This window comes from Gadus morhua, chromosome 4, assembly GCF_902167405.1.
Source record: "Gadus morhua chromosome 4, gadMor3.0, whole genome shotgun sequence".
Lineage (NCBI taxonomy): Eukaryota > Metazoa > Chordata > Actinopteri > Gadiformes > Gadidae > Gadus > Gadus morhua.
The window spans coordinates 16,666,957-16,691,074 of NC_044051.1; the positions used below are offsets into that span (position 1 = coordinate 16,666,957).

Here is a 24,118-nt window from a genome sequence, read left to right on the forward strand (position 1 = left end):
GTGTGTGTGTGTGTGTGTGTGTGTGTGTGTGTGTGTGTGTGTGTGTGTGTGTGTGTGTGTGTGTGTGTGTGTGTGTGTGTGTGTGTGTGTGTGTGTGTGTGTGCGTGCGTGTGTGTGTGCATAATGCATTCACTTGAATAAATAAAAGCTGCTAGTTCTCTGAATTAACGACATAATTGATGTGAAAAAATTCTGCTCTGTTTTCTGAATTAATGAGATACATGAGATTTTGAGAGATACCACAAAGTCTTGAGAGAAACTACCGTTTATGGAGTTGGCCTATGGTTGCTGCTGCTTATCAGCCTCGCCCTCCAAAGGTGATTTCAAGTACGGGTTCGATATATGGTATCTGAGGTATTGGTTAATATGTCAAATGATGTAGGCCTAATCAAACTGTTCGCTTGACCACACGTAACGGAAGAGAATGCATTTTAGATGCATCATCTTATATCCAAGCCATATCGGTTCAATCCTGGAGAAACGCCACAAAGTCAAGCAGATCGTAATGGGCTTTCCTTCTGAACAACCGCAAGGTAGACTACTGAGGTTCACAAAGGAGACGAACTATTAAATTAGGCCCATCTCTCTACGTCTCAAACATAAACCAAAATAAAAATGGATTAGACTAAACTCAACAGGCGGGAAATATTTGCTTCTATGAAATCGAGCTCTCGAGTGAATGACACTTTCTGTATTTTGAGGATCTCATTATTTCAGAAAAACAAGCATTTTTCTTTTTATGAAAACCTTTCTCAGAAGTCTGAAATAACGAACTTTTTTATTCAGAAAAACAGAGCATAATTGTTTTCACAGCATTAAAACTTTTAATTCAGAAGAACAACGGCAGAATCTTTCTTCATTGAATGCATTACGCTTCTGTGGTAGTTCAAATACCGTGTGTTGTTTTTCAATACCGACAACTATGACATCATGTGGCCACTAGATGGAGACATACACCAGCGACTAGTTGATGGGTGCGCCGATGATCACTATAATAATTTGCTAAAACATTGGTAAATTCATGTGAAGTGTTCTTTTGGTGTGTCTTACATAATCAATTAGGCTATATATAGAATAACATTATTGTATAGTTATATGATATATATCAGAATAACTATTTTGTTCTATTTTAGGCCATACATATAGGCTTATATTTAAACAGGAGAGGTCGTTGCTATGGTTAACATAATGCAAGCATCGATTATTGCTATATTATATATTATACTGATCAGTAAACAGGTAAATGTTATTCAACTGATGCGGTCTGGTTTTCTTTTACCTCTTGGCTTGCCTTACTTTCGGGTTTCGTGACTATTTTCTCGCGATATTTCCCGCGAGCTCTCTCTGTAGCGGCACACAGGATTGTCAACGCTGGTCTGTGTGCTAGCTAGAAAATCTGATAAGTTGGCAAATTCCACGTGAATAATACAATTCTTGTTTAACTAAATAACAGCAAACAACAACAATCAACATGAGTTTACTCGCCAAAATCGCGGAAATTGAAAATGAGGTAAGATCTAAGTAGCTGGCAATGTATCGAAATCAGTCACGTTGTGGCTAGCTACCTTAGCCTAGCCAGTGCCACACAGTGGGCCTCTATAATCAAACAGCTGGGAGGGCAACACTTTGGCTTTAATTCGTTCTGAGGTGTAGTGAGGTGAATGCACTGAGCCTGAGTGGTTCCGTGTTTACATTACATATTATTATATATAACGTAGTGATGTTATAGGCAGATAGGTCATCTGGAGTAGTTGTGTATTAATGTTCAGCAACACTAACGTTACTCCTTTAATGGATTACTACCTTTAACAGCACCACACATCAGACCTCTGATGCCGTACTAATTAAAAAAATAACACACACCTCACTATCTCTCAAATGTAAATCTTTAGACTGTTCTTATTACACCAACAAGACATATTGTAAACATGCCAAGATGTTAGCTGTCCACTGATTGCATGTATGTAACGGTGCTACTCTTTCTGCTGGGATTGGTAGATGGCCAGGACGCAGAAGAACAAGGCCACATCCAATCACTTGGGTCTGTTGAAAGCTCGCCTCGCCAAGCTGAGGAGGGAACTCATCTGTCCCAAGGGAGGCAGCGGCGGGGGTACTGGCGAAGGTGAGAGATGTTCCTGTTGTATACGACCGGTCAGACTGTTTTGATTAGTAGGTTTATTAGTGCAAGCAGTAGCCTTAAAGTGGACGTTGGCACACAGCGCCAGCTCTTGCTACTGTCAGTCAGTGATGTAAACAAATTTTTGTTCCACTTAAAGTAACTTTGTTCTCCAATCTGACCAATATTGATTCATGATGGCTTGAAGCCCAAATGACAAGAAAACATTAAGTTAATGGGATATCCACATTGGACATGGATATTGAATATGGCATCCCGGTCTTAAAAGTACTAAGCCAAAGTAAACATTAATACACAAAGTCATTGTCTCCAGTTGTTTTATTATATATTATATTATTATACAAGAATGCAAGGAGCTGCTGTGTTTCTACATTAAGTTTCTCAGGAACTCCTCATGAAGAACTTTCCTCCTACCCCCGTCTGTTCCTCCAGGTTTTGATGTGGCCAAAACGGGTGATGCCCGTATCGGGTTTGTGGGCTTCCCTTCTGTGGGGAAGTCCACTCTGCTTAGTAACCTGGCGGGGGTGTACTCTGAGGTGGCGGCCTACGAGTTCACCACCCTCACCACGGTGCCCGGCGTCATCCGCTACAAGGGAGCCAAGATACAGGTAAACACCTGGAGCAACGGTTGCTCTTATAAGGAGCGGTATCATGAGCGTGAAGATGGATGAATACTCTTGTCTTCTCAGCTTCTGGATCTGCCAGGAATCATTGAGGGGGCCAAGGACGGTAAAGGCAGAGGGCGACAGGTCATCGCCGGTGAGTCCATTTGTCCCGTTTGTATTATGATCTCAGGAAATGGCCTCCATTGGCAGAAAAGACCCAGTGTCACAGGGGTCTAATGGAACTCCCCCTCCTCCTCCTCCTCCTCCTTCTTCAGTGGCCCGGACCTGCAACCTGATCCTCATCGTACTGGACGTCCTGAAGCCCCTGGGCCACAAGAACCTGATCGAGCACGAGCTGGAGGGCTTCGGCATCAGGCTGAACAAGAAGCCGCCCAACATCGGCTACAAGAGGAAGGACAAGGGAGGCATCAACTTCACCGCCACTGTACGTACCATTCACTCAGTGACCTCCTCCATTCAGTCTTGAAGGCCTGAGTACTCATTAAGGGGCAGCTAGGTGTTGGCCAACGTGCTCAAGGAGGCGTACAAGTGAACTGGGAATGTTGGGGTTCCAATTGGACCCTTTCAGCTGGAAGTCGCCTCACGCCGTAACCACTACACCATCCTCCCCCAGAACTAGACATTAAGGTTCCATTGTGTCATGTCTACATGGGTCTAGTGTGTATTGTTATATCTCCCCGCCATGGTTCTAGTGTGTAAGGTTATATCCTGTGTGTCTTTGGGTCTAGTGTGTGTTGTTATATCGTGTGTCTCCTTGGGTCCAGTGTGTTCAAAGTGAGCTGGACAGTGACCAAGTGAAGAGCATTCTGGCAGAGTACAAGATCTTCAACGCCGACATCACCCTGCGTGGAGACTGTACCGCCGATGACCTCATCGACGTCGTTGAGGGCAACCGGTAAGCACTTGATCATGCAGTGTCTCAGTTTGAATTGAACCATCTTTCCTGGATCTTGGATTATAGCTGTAAAAAGCACTTTAGTTTCACTTCAACCTCTTTAATTCAGACTTACTCAAGGGAATAGTTGAATTGACTGTGGATACACAATGAGTTTATATTACTTCATGTGTTGTTTTTTCATATGACCATATTAACGACAAATCAAACAATTGCAACAGGATTGTTCCTTTTGTGCTGTGGCTCAGGGCCCACCTCCCTCTCAGGTCCCACCTCCCTCTCAGAGCCCACCTCCCTCTCAGAGCCCACCTCCCTCTCAGAGCCCACCTCCCTCTCAGGTCCCACCTCCCTCTCAGAGCCCACCTCCCTCTCAGAGCCCACCTCCCTCTCAGAGCCCACCTCCCTCTCAGAGCCCACCTCCCTCTCAGGTCCCACCTCCCTCTCAGAGCCCACCTCCCCTCTCGGAGTCCCCCTCCTCTTGGGGTCCCTGGGGTCCACCTACCCCCTGGGGTCCCCCTCCCCTCTCAGGGTCCCTGGGGTCCCTCTCCCCCCTGGGGTCCCCCTCCCCTCTCAGGGTCCCTGGGGTCCCCCTCCCTCCCAGGGTCTTGGTCCCGTGCGTCCCCCTGCTCACCTCCTCCTCTCCCCACAGGGTCTACCTCCCATGCATCTATGTGCTCAACAAGATCGACCAGATCTCCATCGAGGAGCTGGACGTCATCTACAAGGTGCCCCACTGCGTGCCCATCTCGGCCCACAGCCGCTGGAACTTTGACGATCTGCTGGAGAAGATGTGGGATTACTTGAAGCTAGTGCGCATGTAAGTGCTCCCCGTTCCTCTCTACGCCAGAGGGCGCCATAGAGTAGTTTCCAAGCAGAATGAGCTCTAGGACGTTGCGGTTAGGGGAGACGGTACCGAGACCCTCTCCTCACCGCGGGCGATGTGATATGTTGTCTCATGTGATGTGTTGTGTGTTTACTCGACAGCTACACCAAGCCCAAGGGCCAGCTCCCTGACTACACGTCGCCGGTGGTTCTGCCCGACGACCACACGGCTGTGGAGGACTTCTGCCTGAAGATCCACAAGACCCTCATCAAGGAGTTCAAATAGTGAGTAGCGTACCCTCAGCGGTGCATGATTCTCCTCCTAACGACCAACTGCTATTTATATATTCAGTGGATAGTGTGTTATGCAACACGAAAGAGAATATCCCTCATGTGTTCATTAAGGTACCATGCATGGGTTCAGACATTGATGTAGTTGACATTATTCATTTATTACAATATTCAGCATTAAAGGTCAGTTTGCTTGAAAGCTGTCTGAGAGGGTAGCAGCATCTCAGACAGTTAAGTATTTGCCGCTCCGTTTTCTTTAAGACCACGTGAAACGGCGTCTGGAGAATGTGACCTTGAATGTAGCAAGGACGATGTGATATATTTTCATTGAATTAATGGAGGATTTTATGTGGTCGGAGCCTTTGTTTGATTGGCTGGCGCAAAAGTGAACACACAAACCATCTGTCTGTTGCAGCAGTAGAGGAAATATCATGGATTTCGATTTTTTGATGTTATAAATCTGTGTTGTGTGTGCTGACTGAGTTATCACGGTTGTTTATCCACGTAACGTTAACTGAATTGCTTGCACGCCACCCCTTGGCGATCGGATCATACATTCCCCAATTGAGAATAACCATGATTGGACAATATGTAAAAAGAGACCATCACCGGACAATAGCGTGTGTAACGTTGTTTCCTTAGGAGACGTGTGTGTGTGTGTGTGTGTGTGTGTGTGTGTGTGTGTGTGTGTGTGTGTGTGTGTGTGTGTGTGTGTGTGTGTGTGTGTGTGTGTGTGTGTGAGACACGTTGTGTCCTGTAGAGCTATGGCTGCTATCATGGTGTGTGTGTGTAACACGTTGTGTGCTATAGAACTATGGCTGCTATCATGGTGTGTGTGTGTGTGTGTGTGTGTGTGTGTGTGTGTGTGTGTGTGTGTGAGACACGTTGTGTCCTGTAGAGCTATGGCTGCTATCATGGTGTGTATGTGTAACACGTTGTGTGCTATAGAACTATGGCTGCTATCATGGTGTGTGTGTGTGTGTGTAACGTTGCGATGTGTCCTCCCCCAGCGCCCTGGTGTGGGGGGCCTCGGTGAAGCACAACCCCCAGAAGGTGGGGAAGGACCACGTGATGGACGACGAAGACGTCATCCAGTTGGTGAAGAAGTAGACGCCCATCGCCATGGCGCCCCGCTCGGCCCTGCCCCGTTCCTCGCGCCGCGTCCTCCACCACCCGGGACGCGTCCCACAACGTCTTGACTTCACCAACGTATACCAGTTGGATTTGTTACTGGTCCAGAGAGAAATCCCTCGGCCCGTGTTTAAATACCTTTAATAGTTCACATTGAATATCGACAAATGAGACTTGGGGAGAAGAATAGAAACCTGTACAATAAAATGCTTTTAAAGGGCTGTTTTGTTCAACCTGTTTTTCGCTGGATTTGACCCGGCATCGATTTTAAATACGTAAGACGACTGGGCTGTATTTAATGGAGTTTTTAGTAATAAATACATTTGATATTACACAGATATAATTTAAAAGATCGACAAAGATATGGCCTGAGGGAGATGTAATGAAAGTAGCATCCAATATATTGAATTTAAATGTGCAGCACCTTATTTTTCACACAAAAGAACATAAGAATTGTTATAAAGTTAATCTCAAATTCAGCAGCAAACAGTTTTTTTTCACATTTTCATATAATCATTTTTTTTTTTATCATACAATAAAAAAAAATAAGTTGTGGGACCACACAAAAAATAAACGGGCTGCCTGTCTCGTGTGTGTGTGTGTGTATATATAACCAAAGCTAGTCTTTTGAGAAAAAAGGAAGCACCCATGCATAGGCCTACAGCGTGCCGTCCATGGCGCTGTGAGAAGAGGTTCATTAGGGCTCCTGATTTATAGGACATTGACGATGGGGGCAGATAGCAGCCCATCCCCTCGCTTTAGGACCGACGGTCACTCAGGCTAATATGTTCATTCAATCAGACAGTCTGGGGACGTCTAAAGCAGCTGTATGGAGGCCCAGCTGTGCTCAGCTAAACCACATTCTGAGCAATGTGAAGAACAGCATTTCATCCTATATGGGATGGCTGACTTATCCAATGTAGTCGTTATGGGGCGGTTACTGCATACACATGGCAAGGCAACTTAATTTATATAGCACTTTTTATACACAAGGCAGACTTAAAGTGCTTCCTGACAATAAATAAATACAGATATAGATATCTACAGTATATTGATTAAAAAACATGAAACTTACCTGAAATAAGAAATGTATCATGCTATGAGCATTGCGAAAAAAGAAATTGCTGTTCAATTTCAAATTTATAGCAACATAATAAAAAACAAAATGACGCAAAGTGGTTTCCCAATATTGAAATCTTACAAGCTTTTTGAAGGTAAATTAATACATAAAGCCAATTTATAACTTGTTAAAAATGAATCACTAACTTCATTGTCTATAAGTTTGTTTATTCTATTCTATTCAAAGTAATAGTACCATTAATATAAATAAAAACGATGCTTCGTAGCACTGTACTTCATCTTTCCTTCCATCTAAGTTTTAGATGGACGGAAAGATGAAACAGTGCTATGAAGCATTGTTTTTATTTATAGTAACGTTTTTATAGTTTGTGCAAATTTGCACAAATTGCCATATTTTGTTGTGTAAAATGGGCTTAGATTCGAAGCCCAATTTACACTATAAAGAGGTTAAAAAACCAAAAGGCAATTTGTACAAATTTGCATGGGAGACTTAAACAAACACTAGAGATGCGATCTGCAACGCAATGCGAAACGTGTCGTGTCTGGCGTCTACCGTTCACTCTGAGGGAGAAATGTCTGCTTTGAGGAAACGCTGCATGGCCCTCAGGCAGCAGTGCATGTTCAGTAACAGCAGGAGCAACCACACAGCAGACACCCCCACACCAACCCCCACCCACACCCACGACTCCCCCACCCACCCCCTTTCTCCCTGTAAATTACAGCAGCACTTTAGCTAATGAAAGAGTTGAAGACCGGCCGCTAATAAAAGCCATTAAGTGAATAAAGCACTTCCCCCTCTAACGAAATTAAAGAATCTGCCCCCTTCAAGGGGGGGACGGAGGGAGGGGGGGACTGTATTAATATTTATGAAATGCGGACCCCCTTTCCTCCCAAACTCCCTGAACTCCAAATCAATCCCACCCCTCTTTCCAAGTCCTGGTTACATTTCGACCTATCCCAGAAGGAACTGGCAGCCCCCCCCCCCCCCCCCCCCCCCACACACACACCCCACCCCACCCCCCTCCTAACGGGAAATAAGGAGGACAGGGGACTTGGGGAAGGGTGATGGAGGAGATGCAGACAGTCTCTCTCCCGGGCAGCCAGCGACTGGACCTCCAGCCTGCTCTGGACACCCAGCTCTCCTCCACCACTCGGCCCCCCGGCGGCTCCCCGGCGCCTGGGGGGGGCGGCCGGCGGCCAGGCCTGCGGACCAGGTGGGTGTTCTCTACAGCAGCAGGAACAGGGAGCAGGGCTTTGTGGGGACTTCAGATACTAGAGTGTATGATGTTTGTGGTACGATCCTTTGCTGCATGCTGTTTGTTACATTTTATGTAGTGAGATGGGTCGTGGAATATGGGTGACTATTTCTTTCTTTCTTTATATTTCTTTCTTAAGATGATTTCTTACTCGTTGTCTAGTTTGTTCAGTTTTTCTGTATTTCAAGTTATGCATTTTTTTTTTCATTCTACCCAAAGCATCCTTGACTGCTTTATTTAAACGTGGAGGACGAAAATGCTTTGAACATACAAAATTCAAACATGTCTTTAGTTCTTTTGAAAATTGTACTGATCAAACTAATAGTTGGAGCTTGCCTGTTTGTTCTAGGGATCAGGAACAACCTTCCTATTATTAAGTAAACAGAAACGAAAAGGGTAAGGAGGATCATGCGTCACATCCCACCGGAGATCACATCACAACCATGCCTTAAACCAACCCATCTCAACATTACCAGCTCTTGACCTATCTCATGCCATAAATCATCTCCACTAGCCACGAGAAATCTCGTTTTCCCTAGACAGCATCGGTAGATTTATCCAATTGCTTCACACAAAGTGGCTTTGTGGCAAGAGGTGTAAGTTGATTATCATGATGGGCCTTTAGGTTTGGGTTAAAAGGTCCCTTGGGACCCTAGAACTATGGTAATAAGATTGGCAAACATTTGGGATGGGGGATTCTGTGAAAGGACCTTTTAGCTGATAGGCATCTTAACTCCTGACATTGTTCTCGTTGACCGTTAACATGGTTAGAGGAACATGTCAGGATTGGTCGGTCCCAACGGTGATCAAACGGCATCCGTCCACAGATGTCTTGAGACAATAGCGATGCAACCATGACCATTATTGAAGCCCTTGCCACCAATAGCACTTTGCTCTGTTCAATGGTTAGAATAGTTAGAAACTCGGTGGCTGTGTTCTCAGTTGAAGGCTTGTGGTTTTAACAAGATGACCATCTGAAGCTAAACTCTAGAGCGTTGAACCCTTGAAATGCCCGACAGTCAGAGGATCTGGAGTGCATTCAGTACCAGGCATCTCGAAAGATCTCACTGCGAAGAAAATTTCCTTTTAGTGTCGGATATTTTAACGTTTCATCGTGGAGTCATGTTTCACGATATTTTCCTCGCTCGTTGATGCGTCGATGTCTGCTAGGTTGAGGTAAGCGGGCGATGGGTGGGGTTTGACGCAGTTTGTACGCAGTAAGGGTGGTCCCACTTTTTCCGCAGTGTGACCCCATGACTAATTCCTTTTCGTAATTTTGCAGATGTTCCTAGCCGCACTATATCTTACGAACACCTCCCCCTTATCGCAGATTTTTTGCAAAGCCCCCCCCATGTCATTTCAGTTCATCACTTCAGGAGCTCCGGCTCCTGCCTCACACCTTCTCCACCACCACCACCGACCACCATATCCTCTCCTCTCGGGATACCAATATCCCAGAGTCGGGGATCGGCTTACAACCCTTGTTGAAGAACTCAAATCTTTTTAAACCTCTTTTTGTTTTTTCTTTCTGCAGTTCCGAATGAATGATTTTTCTTTATTTTTTCACAACTTCGTCCACCATTATCCAACAATTTACTACAACAACTTAGCTCGTGAAGATTGGATCATTCGTTTAAAAAAAAAAAAAAGGTTTCCTTTCTTGCATCTTCAAGTAAGTCCTACTGGGTGTTCGACATCCGTCCCCTTCAGGGGGACTGGGTTGATGCAGTTCACCAACGGGTGGATGTCTTTGCCCAGGACCCCATTGTGCTTGATCTAACCATGCAGTGCGTCTTCTGTCCATGGTTGTACCAAGCACCTTGGAGGCTTGCGAGCACTTGTCTTCTCTTTCGCCTAACCTGCTTCTACGTCTTGTTTTACACTCTGTAAGGTTGATGTCAATGTAGTTGTTACACATTTTTATAAATCTTTCCAGTCCCTCTTTTTAACTGAGGCAAAGCAAGAAAGGAAATGTTAGACTACGTTTTTAAAAATCAGAGCAAATATGATTTAAAGAAATATGCATTTTAATAGATTGTATCTGACAACTATGTGACTAAAGGTTACGCATCAATGCTACCGAGGTAACTTCAGAATAGTTGGTTTTATCCTAAGTTTTTGATAATGTAAAGTATTCTCTAATTTGTATTACTGAAAGGCTAAATGTTGAATAGTTAACAAAAACGTAATTTACCGGACAATTTCCAGCGAGCAATTTTTTTTTATGACACTACTTCTGAGGATACCTAAATCAATGTGATGTGACCGCTATGTTTCATACAAGCTGTACTCTACTGGTGGGCAGATTGGTCGATTTAACGAATTGCTGTAGGGAAAGGCTTTCAAGAAAGGCTTTTAATACACGTAAGCGGTAGAGGTCATATGTTAAAACATGCTGCACTCGACGATGTATGAGGAGCACAATAGCATCAATCTGGACAAAAATGAAATGAATGAGCATCTGGTCCAGATACAGAACATTTATACACTTTGATCATTGATTATTATTCAACATCCATCCATATATATATAAAAAAAAAGGTAAATAGCCTTGAATGTCTGCTATAATTATTAACGTTTAAGCACACTAACTTATCTGTATTTTCAAGAGTTAAGGGTCAAAATTACCCGACCAAAGCGGGTACATATTTTCTGCAACTCGCTAAAGGAAATTGGTTTTCCATGCTGAATGAGAAGAGCACTTTTAGATATGTTTTTTTCTTTGATTGTCCTCTCTGCTTATAATGTACCAACATTGTGTTCATTGTTGAGTTCATCTATATTATATTGGTTTCAAAGATTATTTTTTTCCCCATGTATGCTTGAAGCAAGCACCCCATTTCATATCAATGTATTTGTCAATGAATGTGTAATAAACAGATTGATTTAAGCACCCAGATTCTCTTATTTGTATTCATTTTCCCCACAAATGAAAAACTACATAGAAATCAATGAGCGGCGATTCTCTGCCGACAAGGAGTCATGGTCCTTCTCTAAGACACTTAGACGCAAAAGTGATAAGCGCTAGCAATCAGACAATATGAAGGTGAACTAAAGAGCAGAGTTTGAAGAAATTGGTGACTGGTTACTGGCAATTCAGTTAAAAATAAATTACGTAAAGCACAGAGATGTTTAGGTTTCAAATCGTGCCATACGAGACCAAACGCATTAGCCATAAGTCATGAACCACGCCCTGACACTGTCTGGAGCATGACGCGCCATAGAAGCCTGCCATAAAGGCCCTGATGGACGATTCAGCAATGCCCACAAACCTGAACACTAAAGCATCTTAAGATGATAAGATTGATATTCACCCAACAGGCCATTTGGGAAATCTTAATCAAACCGAGTATTTATAGACGGAACAGAGATCTGACCTCACCTCGGTGACGTCATGGCAAATTAAACAGAGCTGGGGGAGAGATATCATCATTTATACCACTTATGCACTGTAGTATATTCACTTTCAGAAGACTTTGGGACATCATTAATCAACATCCCCTTTCGGAGGCCGCGGTGCAGCCCAGATGCCATGTTTCACCAGCTGACTTAACTAAAAGAACTGCGACTTCGCTCTTGCATCATGGATCGCCATGGCACCGAGTAGTGACTGCAGTCTACGTGCCGCCGTGCAGTCAACACCTGTTGCATTCGTTGGCCACAGCCGAACTTGCTGCACCGATGCGCAAATGCACTGAAAGGTGAACGTGAATCAAGGGAATTTGCGTGCTCTGAAAGAAGAGGCCGAACAAAGTCGCTTGATATTTAGCTGACGGAAACATGTATGATCACGGTAACGGTAAGGACTTCAACGTCACAATATGAGTATGAATTTATGATGCATGAATTCAAACAATTCATCTTCACTCTAGTGTTGTCACTGTATTTAAATATTTAGTAATTTTGGTTTGAATCAAGGTAATATTTATATTATTTTGTAACAATTGTATAATACATCTTATACAAGATATTCCATACAATATCTCATCTCAACAGAAAGCCTTTTACAACTGATTTGTTTGAGCCAATATTTTTATTCAATGACTTTACAATACCACTCAGATGATAAAATAGATTGAATTATTGCTGAGCACTAATCTAGACTCCCCCTTGAGATGAGATGTGTATTTAAAGTCACGATTTACTGAGTAAGGACTGAGTTGCCATGATGATTTAAGCGAAAAGTGGCAAAAAGCTTTTTTTCAGGTGTCCTTGAGGCAGACCAGGAGAACATGGCTGCCTCAAGGACATGAGGAGAAAGATTAAGTCTGTTTTGGACACTCGCGCAAGCAATACTAACTTGAGTTGTGTTTGAACATGATTACGACGGCCAGATGCCAAAGTCCAATGTAAACCACAACACTAGATACACTTGAAGGTCTGTTTATTTGAAACGATAAGATGTTCAATTTCAATATTTCTCCAAATCACAGGATTACAAGGGAACAATGCCACTGAACTGCCCATTTCTTTTTTATGTATATAGAATGCATTATACAATCATTAGAAGCTTTAACAATAATTAATCACAACACAAGGTTGAATCTCTTCACAAACAAAACCCTTTGAGAATCTGTGGCACACACACGTCTAGAAATGACCTGGAAGATGTTAATGTTCAAGTTGAATATTCCTTATCCATGAATACCTTTTAATTTCTATGTTAGTACATCCATCTCGTAGCTCCACCATTGAACCCCTCAAGCCAAGAGTCCCAGTGTCATAGTAGGGTGAACCCAGGTGTATGAGATAATAATTATGGGATACACCTGTGTTCACAAATCCTATACACCTCTGCGATAAAGGCCTATAGCCTAATGATAATAGATAGTCACTTCCTTTTCCCGCACTACAAACATTCCCCATACTTCAAAACGTATTGGTCATGTCTTAATAAATTGACATTGGCAAACGTATTGTTAAAACACTAGACTCGCAATTTGCTGAAAACAGGTCAATATGGCTGTGACATCGTGGGGTTAGTAGTAGTAACTAAGTTAGTACCTAACCCAGTAGTTATCCAAAGCCTTAACTCGTCCATTATGATCCCGTACACAAACAACCCACTCTGCATCAAATTTTAAATGTTATTGGTGACATTTGACGTTTGTCAGGCAGTATTGAGTAAATAATAGTCCAATTGAGCACTTGACTTCCTACAGCATGCGTGTTATGAACATTTAAAAATCAACCCCACACACACACACATAGACACACACCTGGGTACAACCAGAGCCTTGATGGTCGAGTCCAGTATTACATGAAATACAAAAAATAAATGACAACCTAGGAAAAGGAATTCTTAATCACATCGGCTAACTCAAGTCAGGCCACCAGTTGTGGATGTATATGGTTTTCAACAAGGAATAAAAACAATAATATCTGTTCGACCAACTACTTGGTTGAATTGACGACACATAAAAGCCGTTGCATGTCTCTGCAGATGGACCACAAACAGTAATATATGGACTCATAGGACAGGGGGAGATGGGATGTGTGCTGTTCAAGAGCATTTAGTCGATGGGGCGTACCAAGATATCTGAGGAGTGCGTCTGCTTGAGGACCGGCCAGATTTACAAAGCTGTTGGAGAAACCCGTCTTTAAAAAAAACAAAAAACATAACAATAAAAAACACACAGATAATGTGGGACGGATGAGATCAGTACTCCGTGCTCATAGAGGGGGTCGGCGGTGGGTCGAAGCTTCACATGGTTCATTCCATGGAAGACAAACTGTGGGCATGTTGTCCCCCCGACCAATAGATTCAGCGTCCCATCCAGTAAAAGCTAAATCCATTGTAGCGGTCGACGCATGCAGAAGTCCCGTTTCACCGACATCATTTGGATCCATCCATTTGCTTTACATATATCAATATCATATATCTGTTGGGCTGGCAAACGATTTAGGCAACAACTTTCTACAAGCAGCCATTGAAGACTCATTTTGCAATAACAACAACAAATGATCCATGGTGAGCAACAGCTAAGCCGACATGAGCGCAAGTAGCGGCATGTGAACGGTTAAAACGATGTCTGGCGTGAATGTCAATGGGTATGGCTAATGAGACACGAGACTTGAGGGGGACCGCGTTAAAAAAAAGCAGCGCTTTGGCAACAGTGTCTCTGCGTGGAGCATGTTTTGGCTCAGCCTCACTCAGCCGCTGCAGCAACGCATCGCTTTAGCACCAGTCAACCTGCATAGTCCCCCGACCTTCGTCGCCAGACTAAGCAAAGGCAGTTTCCAGGCGGACGTTCTGCAAAAAAACCTTTCCGAAACAACCGGTTTGTGATGCCCAAAAGGGAAGAAAAAATAAATAGATGAATTTTTTTGCTGACCACTTGTTTCCATGACGACTGGATTTATCCAATGTAGGAGGGGGGGGGGGGGGGGGGGGAAGGTCAGTGGAAGGACAGATGTGTCTTCTACGTACGCATCCTATTTCCATCTTTCTCCCCCCCCCCCCCCCCCCCTCCACCGTTCAACAGACTGAATGGATGAACCTGTTGTAACTAGGTTTATGTTTGTGTTCCTAGTGCGTGTCCCCCCTCTCCTCTTGCCCCCTCCCCCCAATGCAGTGACCTCCACATCAAGCGTAGATGGGGCCCGGGGCGTTCTCCCCGGCGAGGCGCTCCGGGCTGGGCTGCCGGCCGGCGTCCTTGGGCTTCAGCCTGCTGGTGTAGTCGTGGATCCCCACCTCCAGGTTCTTGGCCTTCAGCGCCGCCGTGTGCAGCTTGTCAAGGAAGTCAGGCATGCCTGGCAGGACGAGAACCGCAGACACGCCGTTATGAGGAATCATGTTTGTTGCATTTTCTTCATAATGCATTAGGATTAAAAGGAAAAAAGCCACTTTCGAGATTATACTCCTTCTTTAAATCACTTCAATCTACTTTTTTTCGAGCAGCCATCTCATCCCTTGTGCTAAGGTTATTCTCTCCAGTCGTGGTTGAATTACAGAGGGGGAGATCATCCCTGTGATTGAGCCCAGTGGATTCTGTAGACACTAGTTGAATCTTGAATCAGTTTTGCAAGTTATTGTTACAAAATGAATTCAGTTGGTAAAATACACTTGATACTGAAACAGTATCAAGTCAGAATCTCAAAGCAGCTGCAGAGAGAAACCTCCCAGTATCGGCTACCAGTGAAACTGAACCTGAGGTCTGCACCACATAAATCACTTCCCTTCCTGTTTAGCAATACTACACTTCACTACTCCCCTACTACTACTCACTACTCAGTGTCTATCAATATAAAAAGTCTAGCGCAGTAATGCTTCGCTCGCAGAATTCCCAATGGAATAATATTCTGCAAGAAGAAACACTGATGCTTTGTTACGCCAATTTAGCACTTCTACTTTCTCAAGCAGTTGTTTGGAAGTAGTGCACAGAAGGTACTATAATCATGGTCCTCATGAACCAAAACTGTGCAGTGAAAGTGTGACTACAAAAGGTCTAAGTAGCCACCTCTCGTTCAGATAAAGGGATCCACAAGCTGTAGCGTCTAACCCTTACCCTAACACTAACAGGGGCTTTGCGTTAGCCGTGTGAAGGCACTCACCACTGGACACCATCCAGCTCACACAGTAGCGGGGGAACACGGTCTGGGGGTCATCGCTGTAGGTCAGTAGATAATCAAACCCATTCTAGAAACAGAATCGAAAAATCGGCATGGTTAACCGTATGATAACCTACTCGTTACCCTCTGATGAATGGTTCAAATCCCTTTATGGGCACGTAAATAAGGTTCCTACACACCTCGTCAAAAGACTTGTGAGGACGGATGACCATCTTGGACTGGTAGGAATGGACCCTCACAAACTGCTGGGTCTCGGGGGCCCGCGGGTGGGCTACGGCCCTGCAATAGAAAACCATGCGATGAGCCCATGGACACCATGTGAACAGATACGGCTACTCTGTGCTCAGGGAATACACTCTGGACAATTGTTTTTATTGACATTTTCATCAGATCACCCACCTGGAAACGAGGATCATCAAGTTGTTCTCCCAGTCGACATCATAGCGGCGCACGTACACGTAATCTCTGGAGTACATGGGGTACTGGGAGGACGGGGCAGGAGGCAGGCGTTTTGTTAGGGTGTACACATAGTCTCGATGCTGGGGCTTGACATTTCATAATATAACATGGAGTTTTCCATTTGACTACATTTACAAGCCAGTAAAGATTGCATCATATTTTAACTTGATTAGGAATAGTTTACAATGGAGCGGTTTTGCACCAGCTCTAGTTCCTCTTATGAAAGTGTACATAAAAAGGACCAGTGGCTTTCATGAAGATGTACAGCATGTACTTTTTGCCAGTGTTGAATGGTATGATCGTGGACTCACAGGGAAGTGCGTGGCCCAGTGCACCACCTCGGAGCCCGTGTTGGCGTCGCGGTCCACCACCTCCAGCTTGATCACCAGCGCGTCCCAGGTCTTCCGGTACTCCGTGTCCAACTGGGGGAGTGGGGAGAGGGGCTTGAAGAGACCCTGTGGCTAAATATAGTATTGCAAAGAGCTACTGCGTATGCCAGGTGCTAACAGCCACTACATTGTTGTGCAAGAGTTGTTGGCTAGCAACAACACCACTATTACAGAGAGATTACACTATGTATAGCAATAGGAGCAGCGTGATTAGATCTTATTGTTGCACGCGGCACATTGTAATTGTTGGTTTGTTTAAACATGATATTTGCGTTTTCTGCCTTTCAACTGATAGCACAAGGGTTTGGCCAGTATCTGGTATATTGTCAAACTCTGTACCTGAACATTGAAGAACTGTCTTGGTGTGACGTCATTGTATGAGGCCAACACTGTAGAACAGTTCAAAACAAAAAGTAAACTGTTGTTAGGTAGTCAAAAAACTCAAACAAAAACAGAGCAACCAAAGGTGTCTCTCTTGCATTAAGACAAACACTGCTTAACACGCGTCTGCAAGAGGGAAATATACGTCAACAGAAGCAAATGGTCGACTCAGATTACAGAGTAGATATGAGAAGCACGTGTTACGTTTGGCTGACCTCTGTATTCATAGAGATGACTGTCAGGAATAGGTCTTTTCCACACTTTGAATTCCTTCTTCTCCACCACGGACTCCCAGCCAGCCTCTACCTCCCCAGCCTCCTCCACCGGCAAGGAATTCCTTCTCTTCATGGAGTCGAGGGATCGCAGCTCGAGCCCACACCTGGTTTATAACAGATTATAAAACCGTTACAACAGTTAACAATTTGTATAAATTAGCGAATATGTTTGTGACCTTAGTGATAGTTTGCCACTGCTACAGCCCAAAACAACAGTGTATATAATAGAAGCAGTTAGGAAGGTGGCCAAGCAAGTTTCAGAGGCCAAAGATTGAGGGTTAAAATCCTACCTGGTGATTTCCTCATCCTCGATCTTCTCGTTCTCCCACATGAAGACCCCGGCCAGGGCGGCTACGAGCCTCCCCACTGGGGCCTGCTTGTTCTGAAACCGCCGCCATATGTTGCCTACAAGGGTCCACCTGGTCCGCTCGGAGTACAGGTTCGAGTAAAGCTCGCCGATCTGATAAGCCCGTCTGAGCCTCTGACCCGTTACAAAGCTACAGTGATTGGCAAATAGGGACAGCAGGCCTTGCTTCTTCCTGCCTGGGCGGGAGACCTCCCGCACACAGAGCCCAGCTCTCTGCAGACATGTCAGCAGCAGACCCAGGCCTCGGCCCAGCCACACGGTACCGGCGGGACTCGCATGCTCCTGGCTCGCATTCGTTCTAAGTGCACAAGTACGTTGAAGCCTCACTGCTTTTATTCCCATTTCACACATGGGCCGCCTGGGCATGGTGTGAAACATGATGACCGGGTTCAAAGAGCAGGGTTTAGATAACAGCGCTGCTAGAAAAACGTCGAAACACGAAGTACCCAACGATCCACTGAGACGGACCACTGAGAGGCATCATACTAAACAAATAAAGGTTTAGTTCTGTCCCATCTAACTAACTCTGTCGCTTTTGCTAATGTCTGAGCAGAGAGCTAACTTACAGCACTACGGCCAGCTGTGATCGAGTGAGCCGGGATCAATACGAGGCACAATGGAATAGAAACAATAACAATTCGTAGGTATTCACACCGGATGTGAATCTAATGCAGTCTTTATAATATCGAGTTAGTCCAACGTACCAAGTCCAATATCTCACCTGTCTAACAGCTAACCTCACGCTTCCAAAACCTAGCAACACATTTGACCTCCTCCTTCTAGTCTCATACACGCCCACCCCTTAGACCCGCCTTAACATGCAAAACAAACGCCCATTGGATAGCTGTCATTTAAGGGCGACTTCTATAGGTGTAGAAAAAGCGGAGACGCTAGCACGTTTGATTGTCCGGATGTGTGCTAGGACGTCTCTCGGTCAGTGCACACAGTCATTACATTGTTATTATGCAATCCTTAGAACCTAACATGGTGGACATGTATAGTGCAATCACATATGTTTATATTCCTAACAGTATGTATCACCCTATCGATAGCATTTGGTAAGTTGTTTAAAAATGAATTGGGACCAGCACTTCCGTCCTATCTGTATGTTCTCCAAACGCTTCAGAAGTTACTGACCTGACTCTGGATCAGTTTACCTGGTGACGGAAACAGCAGCCATGGCCTCACGCACCAATGGCGCCCTCCGCTGGTCGCTTTTCATTACGTTATTTGGTCGATTATGCGATTTCTGGAACATACTATTCGGCTGCATTTGCATAGCAAGTTCCACTTGTCCTTATGTTTTTCTGATCAGATTAAAATGTAACGAATGTAAAATAAAACTTGCGTTCTGTAGGGATCCATCCTTAGACCACTTCTTTTTTAATCGATATGCCTCCTCTAGGACAGTTGAAAATGTGATGAACAAGTTCAGATATCAGATCTGTGCTGATGATACACAGCTCCATATCTCTCGAATAAATACTGTACTATTATATTATAGATACAATATATACTAAATACTGTATGAAAGATATAAACTCACCGTTATTTGTAAATGTACAGCAAAACAAAAACAATATGATTTCTATGTGATACACAAAATACAAAAGTATCACAAATTCATCATTTGATCACTTAAAATATCTACAAGTAATCGAAAATACCGTTAGATACATGCTTAGATCAGCAGAAGATCAGACTTGTGACTTCACTAGACATCCAGATAAAACCATGAAACTCTCCTTAGAAACTCGGCACCGCCTATTAACAATTTGTTTTTTAAATTGAAATCACTACACTTACTGCCAGTTTAACAAACAATTGTTCTGAATGCTTTCTTCTTGTTTGCAAACTAGCCAGGATTTTATTGGGGGGGGGGGGGTATTTTAAGTGCAATATTTATTCAAAACATCGGTTTATAACACTTTAAATAAGAATGATAAGTCAAAGTTAGATCAAAATAATAGTGCATATATTTAAGCTTTCTTTAGACTGTTTCCGTTCAGGATTTTTTGGCCAACCTCTGACTGGGGGGGCTGTGGCCCCCCCTGGCCCCCACGTGGCTACGCCCCTGTGAAAACACTTAAGACTTCAATACTTAAAACTTATCCACACATAATGTCTTGGGAAACTCTTTTGAGAAATAATGCTTCTGACTGTTTTTTTTATGTCACGCACATTAAAATGTCCTTTATAAATAATAATTGAATTGTCAATCTGTAATAGCAATAATATTCGGAAGATGGTGCCTTTTAGGTTTCAGGAGCAGGTCCTATTGGAACTTGGAAGCCCGTTTCAAGCAGCAGATTAAACCAGTTTAAACTAGAGTTGATGCAGATGTAGCGTTTGCCATAGAAAGATAAAAGTAACAAAACGTGCATAGTACACATAAAAAAGTGCTGGGTTGTGTCTGTAAACACATTGTTTGGTTGATTATGCTCGGACATAATTCTTGGTAGTTTGGGACACTGTAAACACGGTGTTTGGTTGCTCATGTTGGGTGAAAGGGGTTGTAAGGGGTTTTATCTCAGCTGAAAAGCTGGATGGGTTACTTTGACCCAGCTACTGGTCAATTATTTTTCCTGCCTTCTTTTCCCCCACTCCCATTTTCATACTTTCTGGATCCATCTCTTACGTCAGATGTTTGCACAACACTCTCGTTCTTTTCATCCACAAGTCGACTGGTCGAAGAGTAGGAACATTTTATGAGCCCATAGCCAGTGCTCCACTGCTGCTCAGCCAAAGAGCTGACCATGGGGTACCACCGGGCGGGCAGCTGCCATCAGCCCCAAAGGGTGCATGATAAAGTGGGGTCACACCTCTGCGAGCGTGAAAGAGGGTGAGCACCAACAAGGGTGAGCACCAACAGGTCAGCGTCTTGCCGGGGAGGCGAGGGCCTCACTGTAATCGTGGTCGAGTCGAGGCAAAGCCCCAGGTAGAAAAGCTGACCATTGGTGATTTGAGAGTTTATTTCCCAGTAGAGGGCGAAGCCCAAGAAGGGGAGACGATATACCCCCGACATGATGTGTCCTCTCGCAGCTTCCTCTGAGTGATTCAGGATAAAAAAATCAGTAGATTTTCAAGATTTAGTGGATCGCCTCAACACACTTTGAGAAGGGCTGCATGTCTAGAGAGTAAGAGTCGAAATCTGGCATGACACGAGCGACCTCTGCGGCCAGAAACGTGCTGGCAACGGGGTCCTGCAACCTTATCTCCACTGATCCCATAATGGCTGGGGGATGGTGCTTGAAATGGATGGGATGTCCCCACCTGAGGCACCTCAGCATGTTGTCCAACCATGTTGGTAAAATGCATAGCGCTCGGAGAGAGGTCGAGCAGGTAGTTGAGGAATGCAGTCTAGGAATAAGCGGTATTCCATAGCACCTACCGCCTTCACACCAGGTGTGATCAATGGGGAACATTCCATTAAGCCCTTGAGTCACCGGGCTGTTTGCTCGCCATGGAGGACCATGCCACGAGAGTCGCGGACAGCTCCGCCTTCTCCTTACAGCCAACATCCTAGGGAGGATGAACAGGGGGAAAATTCAGGGTCCAGGGGACTGGTACATGAGGCCGTAGAGACGTCCTTGTGGAACAAGTTCCCAGTCCGCTGAGCTCATGGAGGAGGCCGATACCCGGGCTATACTACGGCGTTGAAACGCCGCCCCACAGCCACTAGTCTGAAGTGGGGGGGGGAGAAGGCAGGGAGCGTGATGCCCAACAGGCACAGGGCGAGGATGGTCTAAAAGGCGAAGCTCTCTAAAGATGTACTTTGATGTCTTTTTCAGTCCAAGGGACTTCAATATCTTCATAAGGGTGGGAAGGAAAAATATTTTGGTCGATCCCATGTGGGTGCCGGCTTCCTTTGCTTCAGTGTCCTGCCGGAGGGTGCTGCCGCCGCTACTGCGGCTGCGACGGCGGCATTGAAAGAGGCAGTATCCTGCTGCGCTGGGAGCAGGACCCCAATTCCCGCCGGTCTTCTGGGAGGTGCCGGTTAGAATTGCCCCAAACCGGGAAAGATTCTCACAGACGGATGGTGAGGACGGGGGCAAGGATGCCGAAGAACGAGAGGCGGAGGAGTCGGAAGAGCCCTCAGACGTGGTCCCCCCTCAATGACGTGGTCGTTCCTGCTATCTTCCTCCCCCTCTGCTGGAGGCACCACAGCATCGAAGATGCTGACAGCGTCAGCTAACCCCACCAAGGAGGAGAAGAAGAGGCGACCGGAGAGCAGCACCTCTCTAGGCAGTGAACAACAGACATTATCGGAGCCCGATAGGGTGGCCACGGTGTATGCCTCACCCAGGCAGCGAAAGCCTGAGGCCCTTGAAAGGGTCGGTCCTCTGATGACTCCACCCCAACACCGCTGGATCACTTCATTGTAGATCGAAGTAGTAGACTGGTACCAATGAGTGAGGGAAGAAAAGGGTTGCTCTGCCGCACTGTGTACACGATGGTGGGGAGATGTGGGAGGGGTCAAAGTTGATTTGGATCATTGTTTAAATTGTCAGTGCACGGGATTTCACACACGGAACATAAGGTAAAGCTTTATGGCCTTGTCAATCTGGCTTTGTCATTCTTGACATTCATTCCAGGTTTACGAGTTTGTGGCTTACACCTGATGGATAGTTTTGTGAGAGAGAAATTAACTGAATTGCAACTTGACAGCCTGTTATAGAACATTTAATTGCAAGTTCAATTTTATTGAGACATTATGTTGAGCTGTTACTTACTATTTAAGGGACAGAAAGTAAAGCAGACTTTTTTTCAAGCTCATCTAATCTAATATGCAAAATGAACTGGGTTGTAGCCACATGTTTGGGGGTTTTAACATATTTAAAAGATTAAGCCTCATCCGTTGATACAATAACACCTTCTGTAACTGTCATCATTAAAAAGATTCTGTAATTGAATTGGTATTTTCATATTATAAGACAAGCCTTAAGGAAATTCATTTTTGTTTATATTAGTAATTCAATAATTGTGTTCGTTATTTGGGTTTAAATTTTTATTTAAATAGTTAGTTGAATGACGTCACTTGTAAGGCGGATTGTTCTAGAAGATTACTCTTTGTCAGTTAGAGATGCGACATGAGAGAAGGTGAACAGCTTGTGATATGCCAAAGTCCCTGTAAATAGAATGCAGCCAACAAGGTATGTTTTTTGTTGTTTCCGTGTACTTTGTTTTGCTTGTTTGGCTCTATGTGTGCCGTGTAATTTATGATTTTATGTAAAGCTAATGCCGTGATTTCTGTTGTACTGTGTGTGTTCATCTATAGTTTTCACGGTGAAGTTGGAGTAAAAGTCTGCAATAAAACCTGTCAAAGGAAACCACTGGTGTCTGCCGACTGCTTTTAGAGGGATTTCTACCTTCCCCAATTTTTTATTGGCTAGTTAAATAAAAATATACTTGAATAAGGAGCTATAGAATTTAATTATACGAGAGAGGATTAGGGCCACACGTGATTAGTTTTGGTTAAATCCTGAGTTGAAAGTCAGAACTCAGAGTCCGAACTCTGAGTTATTAAACTCAGAATTCAGAATTTATTCTCAGAATTCTGACTCTAAACTCAGAACTCGAAAGAAAATCACATGTGGCTCTAATCCTCTTCAGTCTACGGGACCCCATCAACCACGCAAAAACTTGCTTACTTACATCCGACTTCTTCGGTCAGTGTGATGTTTCCGTCCTGTATGTGGACTGGCTGAGTTCCTTATAAGGAACTTAATCTTTAACCTCTAAGATTTAGCCTGTGAGATTGGTCAGAATTCTGCTTTATTCTCAGAATTCTGGCTTTAATCTCAGAATTCTGATTATAGTCGCTGAATTTGGTCTTTAAACTCAGAACTCAAAAATCAACATGTGGCCCTAATCGTCTTCCGTTTCATTCTATGGATTGGGTAGGTTTATTTGAAGTTATGTGCCGCATTCCTCTACTTCCTTTCCTTTCACATTCCCTCTGTTGTCATTATTACTGGAGGCTGGATATTTTCTGTTGTACCTTCCTACCTGGGAGGTTCTCCAGCGCTTTTCTATAAACTGTTGTTTTATCAACAGCCCTCCAATTAGCAACAGGGATGTTCATATGTATTCATGAAAAGGAGCTTAAAATATTTTTTTGAAGGCGTGTGTTTTTGGGTTGGTCCATTTGTATTTATTTTTGATGATTTGAAAGACTTGCATTGTATGATTTTGAGCTGCAAAAAAATTTGCTTTAGTTAAAAAAAATGTCATTAACTGCACATTTACAGTGGCCAACTTTTGTATTTATGTTTGTATGATTATAGGAAATAACTAAAAATTACACAACAATCATAATTTATATGGCATACCTATATATTGATTAATATTATTTAATATAAAAGAAGCAAGGCAATAAGACAGTAAATAGCTCATTGTAGGGGTAATATTTAACACATCACTAGAGTTAACTTCAA

General features: G+C 44.1%; 2 protein-coding genes across 2 annotated transcripts; one reads left to right on the plus strand and one right to left on the minus strand.

The window, feature by feature from the left end:
• Positions 1-1,321: 1,321 nt before the first annotated feature.
• drg1 (developmentally regulated GTP binding protein 1) lies at positions 1,322-6,123 on the plus strand. The gene is made up of 9 exons (XM_030354860.1): positions 1,322-1,510; positions 1,999-2,122; positions 2,570-2,745; positions 2,827-2,896; positions 3,018-3,187; positions 3,528-3,658; positions 4,308-4,475; positions 4,643-4,765; positions 5,782-6,123. The coding sequence occupies exons 1-9, from the start codon at positions 1,472-1,474 to the stop codon at positions 5,879-5,881; spliced, it is 1,101 nt and encodes a 366-aa protein (XP_030210720.1). The 5' UTR covers positions 1,322-1,471; the 3' UTR covers positions 5,882-6,123.
• An 8,571-nt stretch (positions 6,124-14,694) lies between these two features.
• Positions 14,695-18,472, minus strand: stard7 (StAR related lipid transfer domain containing 7). Its single transcript, XM_030354162.1, has 8 exons — positions 17,605-18,472; positions 17,255-17,418; positions 16,998-17,047; positions 16,581-16,691; positions 16,210-16,292; positions 15,990-16,089; positions 15,793-15,877; positions 14,695-14,991 (listed from the first exon to the last, which is right to left on the minus strand). Exons 1-8 carry the CDS (start codon positions 18,057-18,059, stop codon positions 14,825-14,827), a joined length of 1,215 nt encoding a protein of 404 aa, XP_030210022.1. The 5' UTR covers positions 18,060-18,472; the 3' UTR covers positions 14,695-14,824.
• Between the last annotated feature and the right edge of the window lie 5,646 nt (positions 18,473-24,118).